At 30.8% G+C, this 23968-nt stretch overlaps 2 protein-coding genes and 2 pseudogenes across 3 annotated transcripts; all 4 read right to left on the bottom strand.

Moving 5' to 3' along the window:
- LOC130803292 (uncharacterized) overlaps positions 1-221 on the bottom strand; it is an 18312-nt pseudogene extending 18091 nt beyond the window's left edge.
- Positions 222-3752: 3531 nt separating this feature from the next.
- LOC130803291 (LEAF RUST 10 DISEASE-RESISTANCE LOCUS RECEPTOR-LIKE PROTEIN KINASE-like 2.5) lies at positions 3753-4996 on the bottom strand (annotated as a pseudogene).
- A 5322-nt stretch (positions 4997-10318) lies between these two features.
- On the bottom strand, positions 10319-22789 carry LOC130803290 (uncharacterized). The gene is made up of 10 exons (XM_057667495.1): positions 21477-22789; positions 19525-19742; positions 19314-19389; positions 18664-18773; positions 17047-17115; positions 15929-16921; positions 14390-14469; positions 12959-13017; positions 12480-12908; positions 10319-11747 (listed from the first exon to the last, which is right to left on the bottom strand). Exons 1-10 carry the CDS (start codon positions 22028-22030, stop codon positions 10319-10321), a joined length of 4017 nt encoding a protein of 1338 aa, XP_057523478.1. The 5' UTR covers positions 22031-22789.
- LOC130802217 (probable receptor-like protein kinase At5g39020) lies at positions 15660-19603 on the bottom strand. Of its 2 annotated transcripts, XM_057666142.1 has the most exons (4): positions 19314-19603; positions 18664-18773; positions 17650-17712; positions 15660-16855 (listed from the first exon to the last, which is right to left on the bottom strand). In XM_057666142.1, the coding sequence occupies exons 1-4, from the start codon at positions 19472-19474 to the stop codon at positions 15786-15788; spliced, it is 1404 nt and encodes a 467-aa protein (XP_057522125.1). In that variant the 5' UTR covers positions 19475-19603; the 3' UTR covers positions 15660-15785. The 2 variants fall into 2 exon arrangements, with proteins under 2 accessions (XP_057522125.1, XP_057522126.1); XM_057666143.1 differs by lacking the exon at positions 17650-17712.
- Positions 22790-23968: the final 1179 nt, after the last annotated feature.

Raw genomic sequence — 23968 nt, 5'->3', positions numbered from 1 at the left:
TCGATGGGTTCTGGAGAATTTTTTGCTAGGCCACAGTTGATGAGAATGTGGTCATGTTCATATGGGGCTGTAATGGAATTTGCAAGAGTTGTAATAAAGAGGTAGAAAATAAGTGTGGAGAGCATTTGAGGGTGAATGAACATTATTGTAGATAGAGAATTAAACGAGTATGGACATATAATTTTTATCAATCAATTTAAATTTAAAAGTACGATTTTTGAGGTGTATTTTTTTTTTTGAGTAATTTTACATTAAAAATTGGATAAAAATTTGAGCACTTGAAAGTTATGCTCTGACCTACCAAATTTAGTTTTTTATTTTTCCATTAAATATTCATAAATTCTTAAATGAGATGGTTTTATGGTGAGATGATTAATTTTTATAGTGTTAAAGTGATCACTTATAACTTTAAAATAATCACTTATATCCTTAAAGTATTTATTTATAATTTCAAAGTCAAGAAATAGTCAAATTATATAAATTTATTTCAATGATAAAATAGTTTGTTGAAATTCAATATTTACTTGGCTAGATAGGGGTAAAAAAAAAGGATGGCAAATAAGATAAGGATGGCAAATAGTTTGTTCACAAATTAATGTAAAATCAATAGAGTAATGATTTATATGCATGAACTTCTTGTCTCCTGCTTTCCTAACATCAACAAATAATTGCAATGTTGGTGTGACTCACTTTGATTTTATTCATTTGGATTTCTTACAAGTGAGAAATATTGGTGTTATGGTTTGCCTTAATTGAATTTGGGTTATTTTTGAGTTATCATTTGCGTATTTAGAGCGTTGTCCGCATAGCAGTTTAATAATAAGGATAAAACAATAATGAGCGACTTTTGTGAAAAAGCAATTCTCAATGAAACGACCACAAAACAAGAAGCACGTATGTTAATAATTGTAAGGGCTATTCAACCCTTGTATGATGAACGTCTTATGGTGAAACCGTCTCTACACAGGAATTTTTAAATAGTAATTGTTCGGCTGAATAACATTTTAAGTAGTGTTTAGTGGTAGATGTAGTTGTTTTCAGAACATTACAACTTTTAGCGTTTCAAAATCAAAATTAACATTTTATGATATTCTATATATATATATATATATATATATATATATATATATATATATATATATATATATATATATATATATATATATATATATATATATATACATATACATATACACATACATACATACATACATACATACATACATACATACATACATACATACATACATACATACATACATACATACATACATATATATATATATATATATATATATATATATATATATATATATATATATATATATATATATATATATATATATATATATAGCTATTAGAGTCTATAAATGTATGTGACAAATTGATTGATATAAGATGGAGGGAGTGGTACCCTAGAGAGGTTGAGAGCCCATATAGCTATTAGACTCTACATATATGAACATAAATACAAAATTTTAGCAAAATAACAGTTTAAGTAATGCTTAGTAGTACATATGATAACAACTACTATAAGTTCATAAAAATTAAGTGACAAATTGATTGATATAAGATAAAGGGAGTGGTAAACTAGAGAGGTGGAGTGCCCATGCACAAATTCTTAAATGCGATGATATTATGATAAGACTATTTTTTATTAGACTAATTTATTAGGGTAACTTATGTATGAACATGAATACAAAACTTGGTAGCTAAACCTTTTGGGTTAAAGTGAGTTCTCTGCACCTATTTTTTGGCCCAATTATGAAAGTTCAACTTGTTTCTTTTGAAAATAATATCAAGCGTAGTAATGATGCCACTCTCCCCCAAGAGCAACCCTAGTATGAAACGGTCTCACAGATTAGATGGTATTAAAAGCGACTATTTAATTTTAAAAAATGAGTATTTTAATATTTAAAATGTTAGTTTTAATTTTTAAAATAATGTGTTAATATATTAAACAACTAAAATGAGTATGTTGAGTACGAAAGTGAGTGTGTTAATTAATTTAGTTGATTGACTATTTAGTTTAATTTAAAATAAATTTATGATTAGACCGATATAAATGAGAAAAGACTTTTATTCAATTTTATTTTCTATAAATGCATTTGATTAGAGAAGAAGCTTTGTAATGACATGTTCAAATCATTTATATCAAAAACTATTTGTTAACAACGTCATATTAATTAATATGAAGCAATATGATCATAAATGAGTATTATTTAATACTTTATTTATTTATACTTAACCTTTAATTAAATTTAGTAGCCTTGGGTCGAATTTTAGATATTTGTGTGCGAAATTAACTCAACTGTCATAACTCATATTTATTTGTGATATGTTATAAAATTTAAAATTAATAAATTTTAAATTAATTAATTTTGTCAGAACTTAAACAGTCACAAATTAAATTCCGTTGTTTGCCATCTTGCAATAAATAACCTAAGTTTTTATAAAGCATTATGATCAATGAATTAAACAAAACAATTTTTTAGCATAGAAGAAAATTCAACATAACTTAATGAAAATTGTTCTTATTTACTTGAGGGCCATTATAGATTATGAAATAGTAAATTAATAAAAAGTTGGTCAAATTTAAGCGTTGATATTGACTCTTGATATTTAGTAATGACACCTATTCAATTTGATCGATCACTCTCAAGTCACCTTTTGTTACTTAGCCTTAGTGTTATTACTTTCTTTTGTCACAAAGCAGGGCCATCCCTATAATGGGCAAGAGAGGTCTGTGCCCCGGTCCCATCCTAAAAATTCAAAAAATGATACTTTAAATATTTAATAGTTAGGGGTTTATAATAATATATTTAGTAATTAAAGACACATAATTAATATTTTGTTCCAAGCCTCTCAAATCTTAAGGTCGACCTGACAGAAAAGCTCACTATAATGGCTAACTTGTTTAACTAGAATATCAAATTGAGGATATAAAGAGTCCCCCTAATGAAATTGTAATAATTTGCCAAAATTGATACGATGTTAAGAACTTTGATGAACGATAATAATTTCAATCAACTAACAAATGTTTGATAATGTAAAACTTGCAAAATTGACACAATGATTTAAGGAGGTTCAACCAATGATGACTACGTCCTCTGTGGCGTGTAGTTGATTGTTTATATTATTTCAATAGTGTAAAACACTCTTACAAACGAAGTATTACAATTGAGTAAGAGATAAAACAAAAGCTATGTGTTTGGCTTAGGGGTTGTGTTTGATGTGAGTATGAAAGCTCTCTATTTATGTGAGAGATCACACTAAATAACATTAAGTACATTCGAGCTATGAATAAATGATAATGAAACTGCCCCAAGTACTTGAAGAGTCAAAAACAGCATCCTGGGAGCATCAGAGACATCGCTCGACCAATACAGGGGCTCGCTCGGTCGAGCGGCTTGGACAAGCGGGCTACAGGAAGTTTCTTGTTACATTCTGTCTGCTCGCTCGATCCACCTTAGAGCTTGCTCGGTCGAGTGAGCTGGTCGAGTAGAACTTCAGAGAGCTTCGGACAGTTTTGCTCGACTTTGCATAGTAGAGCATCTTGAATTAAACCTTAGCACTTCTTCATTAAGTCCCATAATTCCCATGATTAACTCACATTTCATTACCTCATTAATCCATACTTTATCATCATCTTAAACCACAAACATTTAAGACTACACTTAATACATCCATTCATGATATTCCTAGGATTTCATCCCATAAGTCACCACATGAATGCACATATAAATGTACACTCAAGTCACATAATTCATTACAGATATTTCATCCAGAGTCGTAGAAATTTGGTGTGATCTCAAAGGAGAAGCTAGAGATGGAATCGGAGGAATCAGCAGCAAGTCGAGTGTTCCTTTGAGCATTTCTACAACTCGAGTCATATTTGGTCGGGTCAAGGGGTTGGTTTGTATGCACCATAAACTCACTACAACCATCTTCCTTTTGAGTATTGATCCCTCGTTGTTGTTTGTGGTATCGATTTGATCGATCTCTTCAACTTCCTCGAGTTGCTTATAAATCCAATGCGAAAAATATTGCTCACTACTATGTTCCACTTTCGCATCAACATTTTTTCGACACCCAACCATTTCCAGAACCAACATCCCGTAACTATAAACATCTGATTTAAGAGAAACTCTGCCAAATCTCTTGAAGAAAACCTCAGGAGCAATGTACCCTGCGGTTCCTCTGGCTTCTGACATTGATATTATGTTGTCCTTTTGTGGGCATATCTTAGCCAGGCCAAAATCAGATATCTTGGGGCAATAATTCTCGTCTAATAGAATGTTTTGGCTTAATGTCGAAGTGTAAAATTCTCGTGTTGCACCCTTGGTGCAAGTATTCAAGCCCTCTTGCAATCCCAATTGCAATTTCAAACAAACTTTCCCATAAGTTGTTGATTGGTTTCGTCTTTTCCCCTATGTATGAACTTTTCAAGAGACCCGCAAGAAATGTAGTCATATATAAGAGCGCATTTTGAACCCTCGTAAGAAAAGCCTAGGAGTTTCACACTGTTTTTGTGATATGTGTTTCTGATACTTGCAACTTCATTGATGAATTCCACCATATCCATAGTCCGATTTGATGATCTCTTAAGAATTTTCACTGCTACTTGATCCTTACAATATAGTTTTTCTTTGTATACAATACCATAACCTCCTTCACCTAGCTTGATTTTGAAGGAGTTTGTAATTCTCTTCAAATTTGCATAAGTATGCCTCTTTAGACCGAGGGATCCATGTTGTTTCAACAATGTCTCAATTTCTTTACTTTTCTCGATCAGCAAGTCCATTCTTTTGTACAAGAGGATTAGTACAATTAACATGCATATGCCTATTTCGATTCCTAAAAAGAAAATATTCACACAGGAGCTAGCTTTACTATTAAGACCACAAGCTGAAAAATATGACAGTTCAAATAAAAATTGAAATAAAAGCATAGGGGTACCTAGTTCATTAGCATGGGGTTTAACATGTAACCCCATCTCTTAGAAAAAAAATGAAGAGTATATAACTTTTGTTGGAATCAAACTCACAACCACACTAACAAATGTGGTAGCATGCCACTGCACTGTATAAAGTTGTTTGATAGTTTTGCTTTTGTTTTGTTTGAAATTCATTCATAGGATGATAGAATAATATTATTTTATTACCTCTGTTTTGAAATTGTGAAAACAGAATATATTTAGGTAGAAATTGATCAGTTTAACGTAAAAATTGATCACTCATAGATCAAAATTAAAATTTTTTATTTTAATTGATTCGTTTAAGATTTATTTTAAGTTGAAATTGATAGATTTAAGGTCAAAATTATACCTTTAATGTCAAAATTGAATTTTTTTGTCCTTAATTTCTGGGAGACGGGCCATGTTTATTTTTCAGTTTTTAGCTTTTGGGACGGCCCATATTGTCGGTTTCAATATGAGACCGTCGCGTCCAAATTTTTTTTATTATAATTTGTAGTAGTAGCTTAAATTATTCTTCAAGTTTATAAAGTTGCATATTCTCTTTCTCTTTTTTTGATGTTAGGCGACTTATATGTAAATAATAATAGATACTTTAACATGTACAAATTCGGATATGATGTCAAATTTGGGTATGTATCTCAAGAGTAGAGCAAAGATGGATAGGATATTATGAATTTACCGAGAATGATGAAGATGATCCTGAATTTGGGTAGACCGTGTTCACGTCCTACAATGTGCAACCAAGATTTTTGTGGTATAAACATATGGCCCAATCACCCTCATTGTCAAGTAGACTAACTCAGGCGCCGTAAATGATGGTGTTGTAACTGTGTAATTGATGCTTGTGGTATCGTTGTAGATCGATGAGAAGTAGTTGTGACCATTACTGATCAAGTACAACAACACTAAAATAATACTAATCGAAATCAAAGTTACTAACCATGTTTATTCACTGTACATTATTTCTTCAAATATAAGCAAATGTTTATTAAATCTAATTAATAAGTTTTTATCAGAAAATAATCCAAAAGTGTAATATTCACATGAAAAGGTGAAAGGTTGGATTATTAATGTTAATTTTTCCTATTTATATTAAGTCTAATTAATCATTTTTTATCAATTTCTACCATATAACTAGAGTTGTGCAATGGACTGAGGGCTCTTTGGGGCCCGAATTTTAGTGCTAAATGGATTGAGCTTTAAATAAACCCTTTATTTAAATAAAAATAGAACAAGCTAATAATGGGCTATGAATTATTCTTGCCAGCTATCAACATATTGTACATTTCTTAAACAACTAATCTTGCGAGTGCCCGTCTCAATATGAGATTAATAGTTCAATAGTCCAATCAGTTCAATTATATTTTTTTCCAATTGACCAATAGTAATAAATCTATTTAAGTTTATAATTGATTTCTTTTATAAGTTATAACTGATTATTTAATTGCTCATTTTAAATATAATTGATCACTTTAAGGTCTAAATTGATCACTTTAACATTGAAATTGAAGACTTTAAAAAATTGACTCATTTGATATAAACTTGCAAGAAGAAATTGATCACTTTAATGTAAAAAATGATCACTTTTAATCAAAATTGAATTTTTTTATTGATATCTTTTAAAAGTTGTAACTGATCATTTAAAGAATCACTTTATATATAATTGAGCTCTTTAAAGTTTTACTTTAAATTATAAACTAGTACGTAGAAATTGATCAGTTTAATGTCAAAATTGATCACTTTAGTTCAAAATTCAATTTTTTTATATTTTAATTGATTTATTTAAGATTTACTTTAAGTAGAAATTGATATTTTTAAGGTCAAAATTGAATTTTTATTCTTTAATTTTTGAAATTTAGATCACTTTTAGTTTTCAATTTTTGGCTTTTGGACCGGTATTTATAAAAGGTCCCAATATGAGACCGTCTATCACAAGTTTTTGCGTTCCTTAAATAATCGTAATTAGTTGTTTTGATATTAGTTTAGGAACACATATTATGTAATTATTATATCCCTTGAATAAGGGATTTTGTTGTACTATATATATTTACCCTTTGTCATTAAGAATTATTAATCGTCTTCCACAAAACCTAATATATTATGATATATTATTATAGATTTATAATCATTAATTGTTTAAATATTATTGACAAAAGCAAGTAATTAAGTTATGATGCATTTTAATACTCAATCTGACATGCCTCTATCAATGAAAATTTTTATAAGAAAAAAATTATAAACAAGTCAGATCGGGTCGAGAGGCCCTCGTCCACGTTCATAAATTCCACCAATTATTTTACTTCAACCCAAATTTTGTAGAAATATTGAACTATTAACAGTTTGAAATTGTAGTTACAACCCGTTGGTTGTTGGTACCAAATAGTAGAAATAAGAATTAAACTTATTACAATTTACCATGTTTTTAGCACATTCAATTAATTAAGTTTTGTTTGTATGGAAGAGAATGACCCAAACGATTGTTTTGGAACTGGTTAAGAAATAATCATAATACGTGCCATAATGCCAATTAGGGGTGTTTAAAATTGTATACCGAATCGATTCGGATCCGAAAATTTGCTTTTCGGATAATGAAAATCATGATTTGGTTTGTTCCGATTCGGATTAAAATGGATTTCTAGATTTCATATATCTGATTTATCGAATCGGATACTGGATATCCGATTTTATTTTATTTTTATTTTTTTTTCTTTTTAAAAAAATTTTGCGATTTTTTATACATAAATATTTAAACTCATTTCGCTTTATTTCTTTAATGAAACTTATTATTTAAAGTTTGAAAAAAAATCATTTTAAGAATATGGTTGGATTTTCAAAAGTCTAATTTAATTAACAATAAATTAATACTGTAACTTAGTTGTACCAGTGAATATAAATATTAGTATACTCAATAATATAATCAAAGTTTTATATATTCTCTATGTTTTACCTTCAAAATGAAAGGATTAATTTTTCAATTTGTCTTTCTCCATCCATCCATCGCTTTATAACCGTTTATAATCATTGAGGACAATTATATTTTTTTATTTTATGCTCTAATAATACTCTCTTTTAGTTTAATATTTATTCCCCCATAGATATTTACATTGTATAAAAACCTTGTTTTGTAAATACAAAATCATGCACATAGGCCAAATCAAGGATTTGTTTGGGGTATATTATATAACTCCTAACTCTATATGTTTTACATTAAAAAGTAAAAATTAAAAATTACCCTTAATTTGTATTTTTATTTTTAATATATTGACAAAAAATTTTCAAGTTGGATCTTACTTGATTAGTCTTAATGTAAATTTTATTAATATCAATTTTTTATAATTTTTATTATCCATAATTTTAGACATTATGAATTAAAACAATACATTGAATAGTGTGTATAATCAAATAGGCACTCAAAAGAGATAGAGGAAGTATGTTTTTTGCTTATTAGCCTTTAAGTAAATTTAGACGTTTTTGATGACTCATCTATATATATAGGTGGATCCAACTCAATTGTCATTTTTTTTTACTCCTTCCTATTCTTATCAGATGATTTTTTTTATACTATTCACCAATTATTCTAGTTTTATTTTATTCTCACACAAATTGTTGTGTGACACGGTGTTATTGTGAGACGTTCATCAATCATGAGTTGAATGACTCAATTTATAATTTTTAATAAATAAGCTTCTTGTTTTGAGATCGTTTCACCGAGAGCCGGTCTTTCACAAGAGTAGCTATTATTCTCAATATATTAATAAGTGTATGCGATCTTGTTTGATTCGTCTCAATGTATATTTTATTATCATTAACTTTTTATAATTTTTAACAAACACTTTTGGACACATTAAAAATTAAAATGATGTATAAAAAATGTGAAAAACCATATGAGGTATTATTACATTAGAATAAAAAAGGTTATAATACTTCAAACAATTCAAAACTAATAGATTTTTATTTAAATAAATTAGTTCATAGCCGAGGCAGGTCCAACCTTGGACTCCTTATTTGCCATCTTTCAATAAAAAACAAAAGCTATGATCAATCAATTTATCAAAATGGTTTTTAGCATAGAAGAAAATTCAACAATTTTATGAAATTTCCCAATTTTAAGGGTTGATCTTGACTCTTGTGAGTTGTGACATTTAATAATATTGTCACCCTTTAAATTCCAAATAACACTCTCAAGTCTCATTTTGCCACTCACCAAGTGACTTGGTCCAATTTGTCTACTTAGTATACAAGTCACCCTTTAAATTACATTTTCTTTTAATCTTGTAATTTTTGTTTTTAGATTTTAATGTAAATATAAAAGTAAAATAACTTTAATTGTTAATTTTTAAAAGTTACAATAAATAATATTTAAAAGATATATATCGAGACGAATTTATCAATATTCACATATGAATATGTTTTTTTTATATAAATTAATGAGAATTATTAATTAAAATTTGACATAAAATTTTATAATTCCATTTGAGAAGAGTAAAAAAGAATTTTGTTATGTATGTATGTGGCAAAGTAGAAAAAAACTAGACTTTTATAAATTGCTAATCTTGCTCTCTTCTCTCTCTTTTTTTCTCTCAAAAAATTTGAACCTTCATTGTAAATTTTGGGGCTACTATCAACCTTATAATGATCAGGAAAGAGGGAAGACTTTAGTATTGGATCTCCTTTATAATGATCATGACTTTTCTTTATATACTCCCTTATATTCAGCCTACTTGTCTCTTTTGCCTTTTTTACACTTGTCGAGGTAACCTTTTAACTTTTAATATCTTTAATTGTGCATAATTAAAAATTATGAAAAGTTGATATTAATAATCATTGTATTGAGACGAATAAAATAAAATCCCGCTTGACTATATTTTAAGTTATAGATTAAGAATAAAATACAAATTAAGAGTGATTAGTGAATAGTAACCAAAAAGTAATTGGGACAAGTAGGAAGAGTAGGAAGGAGTAAAATTTTGTTTGATTAAAATTGTTATGTATTTGATCGATTGTTACTCTCTTGTAGATATTTTTATCAATAAATTATTAGATTTTCTTAAAAAAAAAACTAAAAAATGAAATGGACTAACACGGCACTTATGCGTCTTATATTTTTATGATATAATTATTCATATTAAAAACACAACCGTACCTTGAAATATTCTCAAAATATAATACTAATTAACAAATTAACAGTTTTATTTATTATCCTCAAAAAAAAATTTACAAAAAAAATATATTTTCTTATTTCTTTTAGATACTCTTGTAAGAGAAATAAAAATCTTATATTCTCATGTCGTATGAAACACATTTTATAGAGAAATCGGCTCATACAACAATTTGTACGAGTCATCTGGCTTTTGGGTCGATAATTTCAGAAAAAACCGAACCAGACTTCATCTCAATTATGGGTGATTCCGATGAATTAAATGTAGTAGTTCTACTATCCAATAACTTTTTTGTGCCCATATCAACCATCTTAGTATCAGAAAAATCATCATTTAATGTGGTCGACTCATCATCAATATACATTGAACCTAATGCATTTGCCCCATCAAGTTTAAAACTTATCGTAGAATCTGAAATTTCTCCTTGAGGATCATCACTTAAATTGTTTTGCATAATTTTCTCCGCGGTTTCTTGTAGTTGTAAGGAAAATTCAATGCCCCAAACTACGTCCCCCATCGAAGGACGATCACTTCCATATTCTCGTGTACACATTTCTGCCACTTCTCCAAATTTTCTTAGACATTCAGGTGCAATTTGCCCTGTTACATTTGGATCGACAATTGTGTGGAGGGTTTTATTTTTGTAGTTATAACGAGCCCACACTGCTAAGTTCACTTGTTTCTTGGGTAGATTAGGGTTCATCGCAAATCGAGCACATAAAACCTCGAACAACAAAACTCCGAAGGAGTATACATCTGATTTCTCTGTCAATTGTTGACGTCGATAGTACTCTGGATCTAAATATCCAACACTACCTTTAATAGCGGTACTAACATGGGTAGGACCCATATCACCAGGAGTGGGTCCTACCTTTGAAAGGCCAAAGTCTGAGACTTTGGCCGTCCACTTATCATCAAGAAGAATATTCGTAGACTTGACATCTCGATAAATAATCAATTGTTTAGCACCCGCGTGAAGATAGTGCAAACCGCGAGCTGATCCAAGACAAATTATAAGTTGTTGCTTCCACGACAATGGTGTATGGTTCTCGCTTCTCTCGGGATTCTTGTACAACAAGTGATCTCGAAGAGTGCCACGTGGCATATACTCGTAAACTATGATCATTTCACCGTGTTTGTCACAATATCCTATTAAGGACACCAAATGTACGTGACGTAGTCTCGATAGCATCTCGATTTCTGTTTCAAACTCGCGAGCGCCTTGCTTCGATGTTGTCGTAAGACGTTTGATGGCCACAATAGTGGCTCCATCATCTATTGAACCCTTGTAAACTTTACCGAACCCACCGGTTCCTATGATCAAATCGTCGTCGAAATCGTTCGTAGCAAACCTACCTTGCGCAAATGAGAAAAGTCGACAAAGATCGGACTGCAGAGAAGAAATCACACTAGCGGTAGTTGCATTAGATCCAGAATCATCCAACGGCGAAATCCACTTAAGCTTGCTAGTATCATCTTTGCTCATTGTTTCATGAATTTTTGTTTCTCCTTTTTTCTTCGGAAAATGATTATGAAATATTGATGATATGAGTGCGACTACTAGAATAGCACCACGGATGCCTCCGATAATCGGTATTAAATGATGAGAACTATTCGACGATCGATTATTACCTTGTAAAGATGTTAAATTCATATCTAGAAAATCTCCAACTTGAAAATCTCCAATCCATTGAGCAAGAGATCGTCATATCTAGAAAAAAAAGAGAAAAGTTTCAACTTCAATGCAAATTTGAAAAGTCATTAAATAAAGTATTTTTAGAAGGAAAATATTCGTGTTATCAAACAAATAATTACTCTATATGCTCTTTTGAAATTGCAATAATGAATCATATATAATACAAAGACTAAGAAATTTTAAAATCAATTATATTGCATAAAGCTGGATTAACTTTAAAGTAAGGAAAAATTTGTATATGACAAAATTTTCCGTGGTGGGACCACTTCCATAAAATAAAATGTGGCAAGAAAAATAAACAAACTAAAAAAAAGAATTTTTTTTTATTTTTTAAAAAATAGAGAAATAGGCTTCAGGTAAAAACAGTTGGAAAAGTAAACTTCAGGTAAAATTGCTATCTTAAATAGCGATTTTAAACCCATATTGGCTAAAAATGTAAGTTTTTGGGTCAAAAGATTAAAAAAACACACGGCGAGTTTGACTTGGTTAAAATATATGCAAATGTATTGTAGAAAATCTTTCCATTCATTCTTGTGATAGGCGTTCAATTTTTAACCCAGGGAAAATTCAATGCTTGACTCCAAGCCTCCTCATGCAGGGATCGGATTCTCGATTTCTTACCCATAAAAAATAATGATTAACTTACGTTGCGGTAAGGTCAGGAGTAAATGTCACTGAAATAAGACCTCTAGTTTCGGCACTAGCTTTGTTGGTACCACTACCTTCAAAGAGCGTAACGAAATCTCGATACATTGGAATGAAAATGCCACCAGTTAGCGCAAAAACATCAATATCATGTGCACCCATTTGATTGTTAATACTAACGTCGAAACGTCTTTGGCCAGTGTTGTTAATTGTGGAATCTAACTCGCAAAAATGAAGCCTCACATGATAATTAAATCCAACATCGACCTCGAACAACCATGTCAAATTTATGTTTTTCTTCAGTTCTCCAACATATGGTCCCATCTCCCTCAGTGTCAAGTACACTAATTCTGGCGCCGTATACGATGGTGTTGCAACTGTATAATTGAATGTGGTATCGTCGTAGGACATTGTGAAGTTTAGACCAAAACTGATCATGTACAACATAAAAATAAAATTAATCAATTTACCATCATATACAATAGATTCCGCTTAGGACTGGGTTTGTGGGTTGGTGACTGACAAATCATACCTACACCCTGCACCGCAAAGAAAGAGACGAATGAAACCAAATACAATAGCAAAGTTGCATGTGTTCAACACAACCTAGTGTACAACTCAATATAATCAATAAAAATAAATAAATAAATAAATAAATAAATAAATAAATATATATATATATATATATATATATATATATATATATATATATATATATATATATATATATATATATATATATATATATATATATATATTTGTTCACATTATCCAATTAGCTAACCTTCTCCATTCATCTACATACTAATTTGTTCATGAACTTTAATTGAATTTGGATTATTTTTTATGTATCATATGTTTATTAAGAGCGTTGTTCGCATAGCAGTTTAATAATAAGGATAAAATAATACTGAGTTATGTTTGTGAAAGAACATTTCTCGATGAGACGACCACAAAATAAGAAGCACATATGTTAATATTTGTATTAGTTGGGTTATTCAACCCTTTTATGAGGAACGTCTCATGGTGAGACCGTCTCTACACAGGAATTTGTGAATAGTAATTGCTCGGCTAAACAACATTTTAAGTAGTGTTTAGTGGTAGATGTAACTGTTTTCAAAACATTACAACTTTTGGCGTTTCAAAATCAAAATTAACGTTTTATGATATTCTTATACATTTAAAAAATATATATATTTTTTCCAATAGCTAGTATGTGACAAATTGATTGATATTAGAAGGAAGGATTGGTACCCTAGAGAGGTTGAGAGCCCATATAGCTATTAGACTCTACATATATGAACATAAATACAAAATTTCGTAACTAAACCTTTTGGGTTATAATGAGTTCTATGCCCCTATTTTTTGGCCCAGAGAAACACAAGTGATATCAAGCTTAATAAACAGAAAATGAAATGATAAAACAGAAGGTTTTAGGAGCCATCGTCTTATATTGAGACCAATAGTTCAATCGGTTTGATTATAAATTTTTACTATACGCGATCAATAATTGATCAAAAGGTCATAATTGATACCTTTAAGGTCATAAATATAATTGGTTTCTTTTGTAAGTTATAACTGTATCATTTAATTGATCACTTTTTTGATCACTTCAACGTTTGAATTGATCACTTTAACATCAAAATTGAAGACTTTTAAATAATTGTCCATTTAAGGTTATAAACTTGTAAGTAGAAATTGATTACTTTAATATCAAAATTGATCACTTTTAGGTAATAAAATATTTTTATTTTAATTGATTTATTTAAGGTTTACTTTAAGTTTAAATAGATAACTTAAATGTCAGAATTGATATCTTTAAAGTAAAAATTAAATTTATTTTCTAATTTTGGGGTTTTGCGCCATTTTTATTTTTTTTTATTTTTAGCTTTTGGGCCGGCCCAATTGTACCGCCTCATATTGAGGCGGTCTCTCCCAAGTTTTTGCCATGATATAAAGCCTACTCAGTAATAATGCCACTCTCCTCCAAGCTACAAGAGCAAGTATGAAACTGTCTCACGATCATATGATATTAACGATCTGTTTGGTTAGTGATACTAAATAGTGATAATAAAAATGATTTATAGTGTTTTATTTTATCTCAATTTCCATGTCATTCCCATGGTGATGAAACTTTGATCACAAAAAAATATTTTTGTTTACAAATTTTCATTAACACCTAATTCCACCTCTCCCAATGGTAATGCATTGGAATGAATTGTATGAAGAAAATGAGATAATTGAAGTTGGACAAGCATGACCTTCAAGGTAGCCAGGAGATTTTTCAATCAAAATTACACTAGTTTTTATTTCCATTACTACCATTTCTTACCATCTACCAAACCGACTGACTCTTTTAGCATATAAAATGATGTGTTAAAGTATTAAACAACTAAAGTGAGTATTTTGAGTACTAAAGTGAATGTGTTAACTAATTTAGTAAGACTATTTAGCCTAATTTAAGACCGTTTTACGATGAGATCGATATAAATAAGAAAAGACTTTTATTCTATTTTTTATTTCTATAAATGCATTTTTCTTAGAGAAGAAGCCTTGTAATGGCATGTTCCATGCTTAAAGATTGGAATGCAATACCTTTTATGGTTGGAGATAATTAAGTTATAATCAATATTTTGAGAAGTTTCAAACACCCATTGCAAATTGAGTTCTTCAATTGAGACACAGGTTCGCCTCTTAATATTAGAATTTGCCATTATTAATATCTTAAATATGTACATATAAAAATTATAAAAATATTATCATAGACCCGAATTTAAAAGGCCAAATTGCAGTCATTGTCTAAGCAAATTCGGTGAGATTCCCGAGCTTATTGCGTACGCAATCAAGGTAGCGAACGTCCATCGGTTGGGGATGTTGTTTGGGTCCTAGAGTTTGTTTTACAACTTCCAGAAATTGCAGAGAAGAATAAAATCACCGATGGTGATTTCCTAAAGTTGTGTTTGGAAATAATAAATTCATTTCAAATTGTAGATTTCAATTGTGAAATCATAAAGAAAGAATTTGAAAATGACAAGATTGTGAAATCATTCTCAAATTCTTAACTTTATCTACTTTTAATACAATGGTAGAAATGACTTAAATTCAAAATTGAATTCATTGATTTGCCAAACATGAAATTGAACCAATAATCATCCTTTTCAAACATAACATAAGCGAATTAACTAGCAAATTATTTTGCACTTATTGGAGACAATCATTTACACAAAGCTAAAAAGCTCAGTAAAATGGCTACATTGTCTAACTAGAACATCAAATGGAGGATACAAAAAGTCCACCTGATGAGATTTCATCTAGAGTGGTAGAAATTTCTTGTGATCTCAAAGGATGGAATCGGAGGAATCTGCAGCAAGTCGAGTGTTCCTTCGAGCATTTCTACAACTCGAGTCATATTTGGTCGGGTGAAGGGGTTGGTTTGTATGCACCATAAACCCACTACAACCATCTTCCTTTTGAGTACTGATCCCTCGTTGTTGTTTGTGGTGTCGATTTGATCGATCTCTTCAACTTCCTCGAGTTGCTTGTAAATCCAATGCGGAAAATACTGCTCACTACTATGTTCCACTTTCGCATCAATATTTTTTCGACACCCAACCATTTCCAAAACCAACATTCCGTAACTATAAACATCTGATTTATGAGAAACTCCGCCAAATCTCTTGAAGAAAACCTCAGGAGCAATGTACCCTGCAGTTCCTCTGGCTTCTGACATCGAAATTATGATGTCCTTTTGTGGGCATATCTTAGCCAGGCCAAAATCAGATATCTTGGGGCAATAATTCTCGTCTAATAGAATGTTTTGGGGCTTAATGTCAAAGTGTAATATTCTCGTGTTGCACCCTTGGTGCAAGTACTCTAGCCCTCTTGCAATCCCAATCGCGATTTCAAATAAACTTTTCCATGAGGGTTGTTGATTGTTTTCGTCTCTGCCCCCATGTGTGAACTTTTCAAGAGATCCGCAAGGCATGTAGTCATATATAAGAGCGCGTTTTGAACCCTCGTAACAAAAGCCTAGGAGTTTCACAATGTTCTTATGATTGGTGTTTCCGATACTTGCAACTTCATTGATGAATTCCACCATATCCATATCTCGATTCGATGATCTCTTGAGAATTTTCACTGCCACTTGATCCCCACAATGTAGTTTTCCTTTGTATACAATACCGTAACCTCCTTCACCTAGCTTGATTTTGAAGGAGTTTGTAATTCTCTTCAAATCTGCATAAGTATGCCTCTTTGGACCGAGGGATCCATGTTGTTTCAACAATGTTTCAATTTCTTTACTTTTCTCGATCAGCGAGTTCATTTTTTTGTACAAGAGGATTAGTGCAATTAACATGCATATGCCTAATCCAATTCCTGAAAAGAAAATATTCACATAGGAGTTAGCTTTACTGGTAAGACCACAAGCTGAAAAAAATGAGTCTGGACAATTCAAATAAAAATTGAAGTAAAAGCATAGGTGTACCAAGTTCGTTAGCATGGGGTTCACATGTAACCCCATCTCTTAGGAAAAAAAATGAAGAGTATATAAGCTTTGCTGGAATCACAGTCACAACCTACACCAACAAATATGGTAGGCATGCCACTGAACTGTGTAAAGTTGTTTGATAGTTTTGCTGGAATATAGAAAATAATATTAAATGAAAGCGAAACATTCAAAATGGGAGGCCCGAATTTCAAGTTATAACCAAGGCTAATTTTAATTGTCCAAATTCTCTATAAATTAGTTTACTTTTTTAATATTATTGAATTAGTTTCTAATTTGGGTAGAATTTTTTAGGGTTCTTTTTTTAATTTTTTTTTAGAATATTGAAATTTTGTAATCTACTTATAAGTTCGAAGAACGTTTACGATAATTTATAGTGTAGTTGAAATTATTCTTCTAGTTTATAAATTTGCATATTCTATTTCTCTTTTTCTGATGTTGAATGATATACATGTGAATAATAATGGACACTTTAACATGCACAAACTCTGATATAATGTTAGATTTTTGGGTTTGTATCCCAGGTCTCCTTTGTTCAAAAAACGGAGGCAGCAGGTATTTTTAACACGAAACTGTTCACAGTTACTAATTGCGAACAAGAGTTGAAAGGAAAATCTAAAACTTCTTAAGTAGAGCAAAGATGGATAGGAAATGATGAATTTACCAAGTATGATGAAGATGATCATGATTTTGGTTAGACCGTGTTCACGTCCTACAATGTGCAATCCTACAATGTGCAACCAAGATTTGTTTAGTGAAACTTTTGCAAGAAATAATGATGAAAATGATAACCATTAAACATTCCTCTGTTCTTTGCATTTTATTATATTTTAGCCAAAATGTCATCACATTGGAGATTATGATGTAACAAATTTAAAAGACGCAAGAGCATAACACTACTTAGACATAAATCAATCCAGTTATATACTTTTTTAAAATACATAGAAGGGCCAGGATGATGTTAGGGTTTTCAAAATCACAAAAGTGATCAACACAGTAGCAAATAGATATTTTCCAAGTAGTAAATCTAATCTCAAAAATAATATTTTTATTATAGTAGTAAATTCAATCTAGGTAATTAACTCTAATTGGAACTTATCTGAACTAATGATAGGATACTTAACCCAAATCAATAGCTAAAATCTTGGGATATTCTATTGAATATTTTATCAACTGATAAAACATATAATATATCTTGAAGTTACCACCAAAAGCTTAAACTAATATTAAAGCCTCGAGATATGTACGTTATATATTCTATCAATTATTAGTACTAGATCAAACATGGCTTGAACCTATACATGACATGCCTGAAGCAGGTAAGTGGGTGATTAGACCAGTGGTCGATCGAGCTCCAACTTATTATGCTTGTGGTTGTGGCTAGAATTCTACTTCCTCCGTTTATTATATACTTGCAACTGATAGAGACAATTTCTCACATAACATATGGTTGTGGCTGGAATTCTACTTCCTCCGATTATTATATATTTGCAACTGATAGAGCCAATTTCTCACATAACATATTACAATCAAATCTTATTATTAGAAAGGTTGACAAAGTCTAAACGGCAAATAATAAGATTATTACTTATTATGAGTGCGACTACTAGAATAGCACCAAAGATTCCTCCGATAATCGATATTAAATGATGAGAACTATTCGACGATCGGTTATTACCTTGTAAAGATGTTAAATTCATAGGGATATTAGGATTTGGTGCAGCAAGAGTAGGATTTGAAGAACTCAACTTGAAAATCTCCAATCCATTGAGCATGACATCGTCATACCTAAAAGCACAGAGCAACAGTTGACCATTATTGCAAATTTGAAAACTAAACTCTAACTATATTGTTGTGTATTTATTCAAAACAATTAAAAAATAAAAAATTTATTGTAGTGTGACAAAAAGTATTATCCTAATTTTCTAAATATGAAACAACATCAACTTTTAAATATTATGTCAAGAATATATATTTACAACAGTAAATATATTTGTATTTATTATGAAATATATCTTGCTTATATTAATGAAATTTTTTATTTTTTAAAAAAAATAGAGAAATGGGCCTCAGGTAAAAACAGTTGAAAACTAAACTTCACGTGAAATTGCTATCTTAAATAGCAATTTTAAACCTATATTGGCTCAAAGACGGCGAGTTTGACTCAGTTAAAATATATGCAAATGTATTGTAGAAAGTCTTTCCATTCATTCTTGTGATAGGCGTTCAATTTTTAACCCAGGGGAAAATCAAAGCTCGACTCCTAGCCTCCTCATGCAGGGGCCGGATTCTCGATTTCTTACCCATAAAAAACAATGATTAACTTACGTTCCGGTAGGGTTGGGAGTAAGTGTCACTGAAAGAGGACCTCTGGTTTCGACACTAGCTTTGTTGGTACCACTACCTTCAAAGAGCGTAACGAAATCTCGATACATTGGAATGAAAATGCCACCAGTTAGCGCAAAAACATCAATATTTTGTGCACCCATTTGATTGTTGATACTAACGTCGAAAACTCTTTGGCCAGTGTTGTTTGTTTAGAGAAGTAACTCGCAAAAATGGAGCCTCACAAGATAATTAAATCCAACATCGACCTCGAACAACCATGTCAAATTTCGGTTTTTCTTCAATTCTCCATCATATGATCCCATCACCCTCATTGTCCAGTACACAAATTCTGGCGCCGAATACCATGGTGTTGCAACTGTATAATTGATTGGGGTATTGTCGGAGGACATTGTGAAGTTTAGACCATAACTGATCATGTACAACATAAAAATAAAATTAATCAATTTACCATCACATACGATAGATTCCGCTTAGGACTGGATTTGTGGGTTCGTGACTGACAAATCATACCTACACCCCATCTGAAGACAGGGCAAGAGGGATACAGTCAAAGCGACGCTCAAATAAAAAGAGCACTGCAAAAGAAAGAGACGAATGAAACCAAATACAATAGCAAAGTTACATGTGTTCAACACAAGCTAAGGTACAACTCAATATAATCAATAAAAATAAATAAATAAATAAATACATATATATATATATATATATATATATATATATATATATATATATATATATATATATATATATATATATATATATATATATATATATATAATTCAAAAATAATTACATAAAAGTAGTATAGTGCTATTATTCCGAATTTAAAATTGTATTAGCAGTTTTAAATGATTACTTAATCATCTAATTAAACTTTTGGATAAATTGAGTACTTGATATGACTTCAAAAGGTCATGTTAAGGATTAGAATCTCATTCATCTAACGTTTAAAGTGGGATTCTATACTTTAAATATACGGAAGACTTGTATTGCATGATGCACACTTGTAGCCTATAATGAGAAAAGACGTGATTATACTTCTATATTGCATATTTCCTCCATTTTTTCTTATGCTTTATAGAATAATTTTACATTGTTCTTTTTTCTATAGTATCTTACATATTGCGATTATTATATGAAAAAATATATAACCATTTGAGATCTCATTTTATTCGTCTTTCCACGCATATCAATATAATATCATATTATTGTATTTTTAATTATGTTTGACTCGATCTTATAAACGCATTGAACTTCGATCTTATATACATATTAGTGTCTGATGTAGTAAACACATTCAAACTCTGCACATAAGTCAAAGATGTCACTGCTACAATCGACATATTGGTCAATTATATTTACCAAGAGCTTGTTTGGCCAACAAACAAATACTTAAATTCCTATAAAATTTTTAATTTCTTAAAAATTAATAACTTACAAAAATTTTTAGAAATTGTATTTTTCTTTTTCTTTTGGTTGAAAACTGAAAATGGAAATTATCACATAAGTATAGAGCTATGAAGATTGCATTTTTATCGTTACTTAAAGAATTTTTTATTTTTATATCATAAATTTCGAATAAAAATAACTTTTTAATCTTATTTTAATATTTTAATAATAATCCTTATAATTCTCACATATTTTCTAGCCACTAATTTTATTTTAACATTCGTATATTTCTTATGATGCTTACATATTTCTCATTAACTTTATAAAAATATTTTTTTATTAGTTATAGTCCTTATAATTTTTTCAATGACTTTATTTCAATTTTTTAATAATTATATATGGTGCCTACTTTTTTTTATTAAATTAAATTTATTATTTAATAAAATAATATATTAATTATCTAAAATATTATATTTTTCTTATTTTCATTTACATTTCTTATGGAAACTTGATAAGAAACGAAGAAAGTAATAGAAAACTTTGTAAGAAAAAAATACTATTTATTTTTTTACTTGACACTAATAAATTAACTACTTTCTATGCTTTTTGGGAATTCAAAAGAATTTATATTTCATGGTGACCCAAAATTATCTATCCACCAGATAGTTTAAGTTTATCAGTGAAACAAAGAAAATTAGAAGACAATTGTCTAAAATTAAATTCAGGAAAAATGAAAAATATTGTTGAACTTACATCATGTAGTCATCGTCTCTACCGAACCAAGTCCGGCTAAGTCCGCAATCATCACGCGGCTCCACGATCGACCCACCAACGTTCAGCCGGATAATATTTTCCATAGCTATTGAATCCGAAAAATTAAACAGGTTATTCAAATAATCTTGAAACCCACCCGTAAGATATGGAACCATATTGGATCCGGAACGGTTAAAGTACAACCCATCGGGAACAGATAAAATCTCCAACCCATTTATGAACCCGTACCCATCCGGGTTACCTGGTGAGAAAGTTAGGTTTAGACCCTTTTGCCCGTTTCCTTTGTTCAAAGAGATGTAAATCTCTCTTACAAGCCCGTCGTTTACGGGCGCATTTGTATTGGTGTACGCGTTGAACGCGCTAAAATTGCGCAAAATATTGAACCCATTAATTGTGAGCGAAAGAAAAGACGATTTGATGTCTATAATGTCGTAGGATATGGATAGGGGTGGAAAGTAGAGGCGGACTAGTTTTGGGCCCCACGTAGTAACAGGTATGGAATATGTTGTCGTGGCCCGAAATATTCGGGCCATGTGATAAGGAGTTGAAGCCGCCTCCACTGCTTTTGCAGTGGATTTACTAATGGCAGAATACGTTGCTAGGATGAAATCTTGATCGCTCCGCCATCTGTCACCGAAGTTATCGGTGGGTTGTGGAGAATTTTTCGGTAGGCCAAAGTTGATGAGGAGGTGGTCGGGTTGTTCATATGGGGTTGTAATGGAATTTGTTAGTGTTGTGATGAAGAGGAAGGAAAGAAGTGTTGCATTTGAGGGTGAACGAACATTATTGGAGATTGGAGATAGAAAATTAAATGATTTTGGATAAAAGTATTTCTATCTAATCAATTTAAATTCAAAAATGTGATTTTTTAGGTGCATTATTTCGAGTAATAATTTTGTATAACACTAATATGTATGTTGACCGTTTACTTTATCTTCTACTTCTACATGACAAATTGGATACAAATATCAATTTGAGCACTTGAAAGTTATTATTCCAGCAGTAATAAAGATGGTTTGTATAAAAATAGTTGTTGGCATTTGGTTGCTTATTAGGAAAATAATTGAGTCATAATTCCAAAAACCATCAAAAATATTACCCATAGTAGCTTTTGGGTTATGGCTTTAAGTTATTTCTCAGAAATTTTTTTCTAAATGTCCAACGAAAAAATCACTTGCAGCGCGTAAGATGATAAAAGGAGAGACGTGAATGTTGAGTTGGATGTTGTGACATATCAACATAGATAAGATTAAGAACCGTGTTTTGAGAGAAAGACTAGAGGCTTTACCCATCTCTGCAGAGATGCGTGAAAGTAGATTGAGATGGTTTTGGCATGTACGAAGAAAGATCGTCGACATGCAAAACATCACCGTTGATAGAAGTAAAGTCATGATAGGCCTAAGAAAACGTGAGAAGAGCAAATTAAAAATGACATAAATGAGTTGTATTTTTCTAAGAACTTGACTAAAGATAATTAAAATTAGTTGGAGACGTAGTTTTGGTGTCCGTGAGCATCAATAATTACCTTTAGCTCATAGTCTTGCCTTTATGATTGTGTTTGTATATCTCTGGCTTATGCATATAAGCTATTATTACTAGTCTTAGCTTTTTTGTTTTTTCTTCTTTGTCTTGCTGGTCTTTTTAGTTCATTTGCGGGTTTTCTTGAGATGAAGGTTGTATAGATTGTAATTTTTTTTTACCTCTTTTGATAAGGTAAGGTATGTTAATTTTAGTGATCAAAATATACTTAATATGAAGATTATAAATTTATTATTAGGAAAATTAATTTTCAAAATAATAAAATTACACTCTTTTAGACTTTTAGTCTTTAATGACTCATCTAAAATAGAAGTTATATACTAATTTTTTACTAGCAATCATTTCGATTTGGGTTGATCAGTTGTCATTACTCCCATTCATTTTGAAATTTCACACGCTCACTCCATTAATATCTACACAATTAAATTACTCCATCCATCCTCAAATTTTACATTAAATATTCTCGTTGAAATTTTAAAGAAATTGGTTCGACTTTGGTTCAATGTTGAGGCTAATTAATGATAGTTTTTCAAATAAAAAAAAATCTTGAATTTGAATTTGGTTTGAATTTAGGATGGTTATGGTGGTGGTTTACATTTAGGGTGGGTGGTTATGGTGGTTGTTTGTGGAGGTTGCGTCATGGAAAGGAGGTGAGGAAGGCTGCACAGGGTGCTGTTTATGGAAGGCCGATTGGTGGTGGTGGAGTGGAGGGAAGGGTTTTATGGTGGTTGAGAACAGAGGGGCATAGGGGCTGCGCAAAGGATGGGGAGTTGGATTTGGTAGTGGATTTTGATGAAGATGGTGGTGGCTGGAAGTGGGTGGGGAATAGGAGTGACAGTGAGCGGGGAACGGTAGTAGTTGTGGCCTGTGAGGGATGGGGGCTGGAGGTTGGGCTGGGATAGGGAAGGGGTACGGTGAGAATTAGGAATTCA

Source organism: Amaranthus tricolor, chromosome 16 (genome assembly GCF_026212465.1).
Source record: "Amaranthus tricolor cultivar Red isolate AtriRed21 chromosome 16, ASM2621246v1, whole genome shotgun sequence".
Lineage (NCBI taxonomy): Eukaryota > Viridiplantae > Streptophyta > Magnoliopsida > Caryophyllales > Amaranthaceae > Amaranthus > Amaranthus tricolor.
The sequence above is the reverse complement of the archived record's forward strand: the minus strand, read 5'-3'. Positions and strand labels throughout refer to the sequence as shown.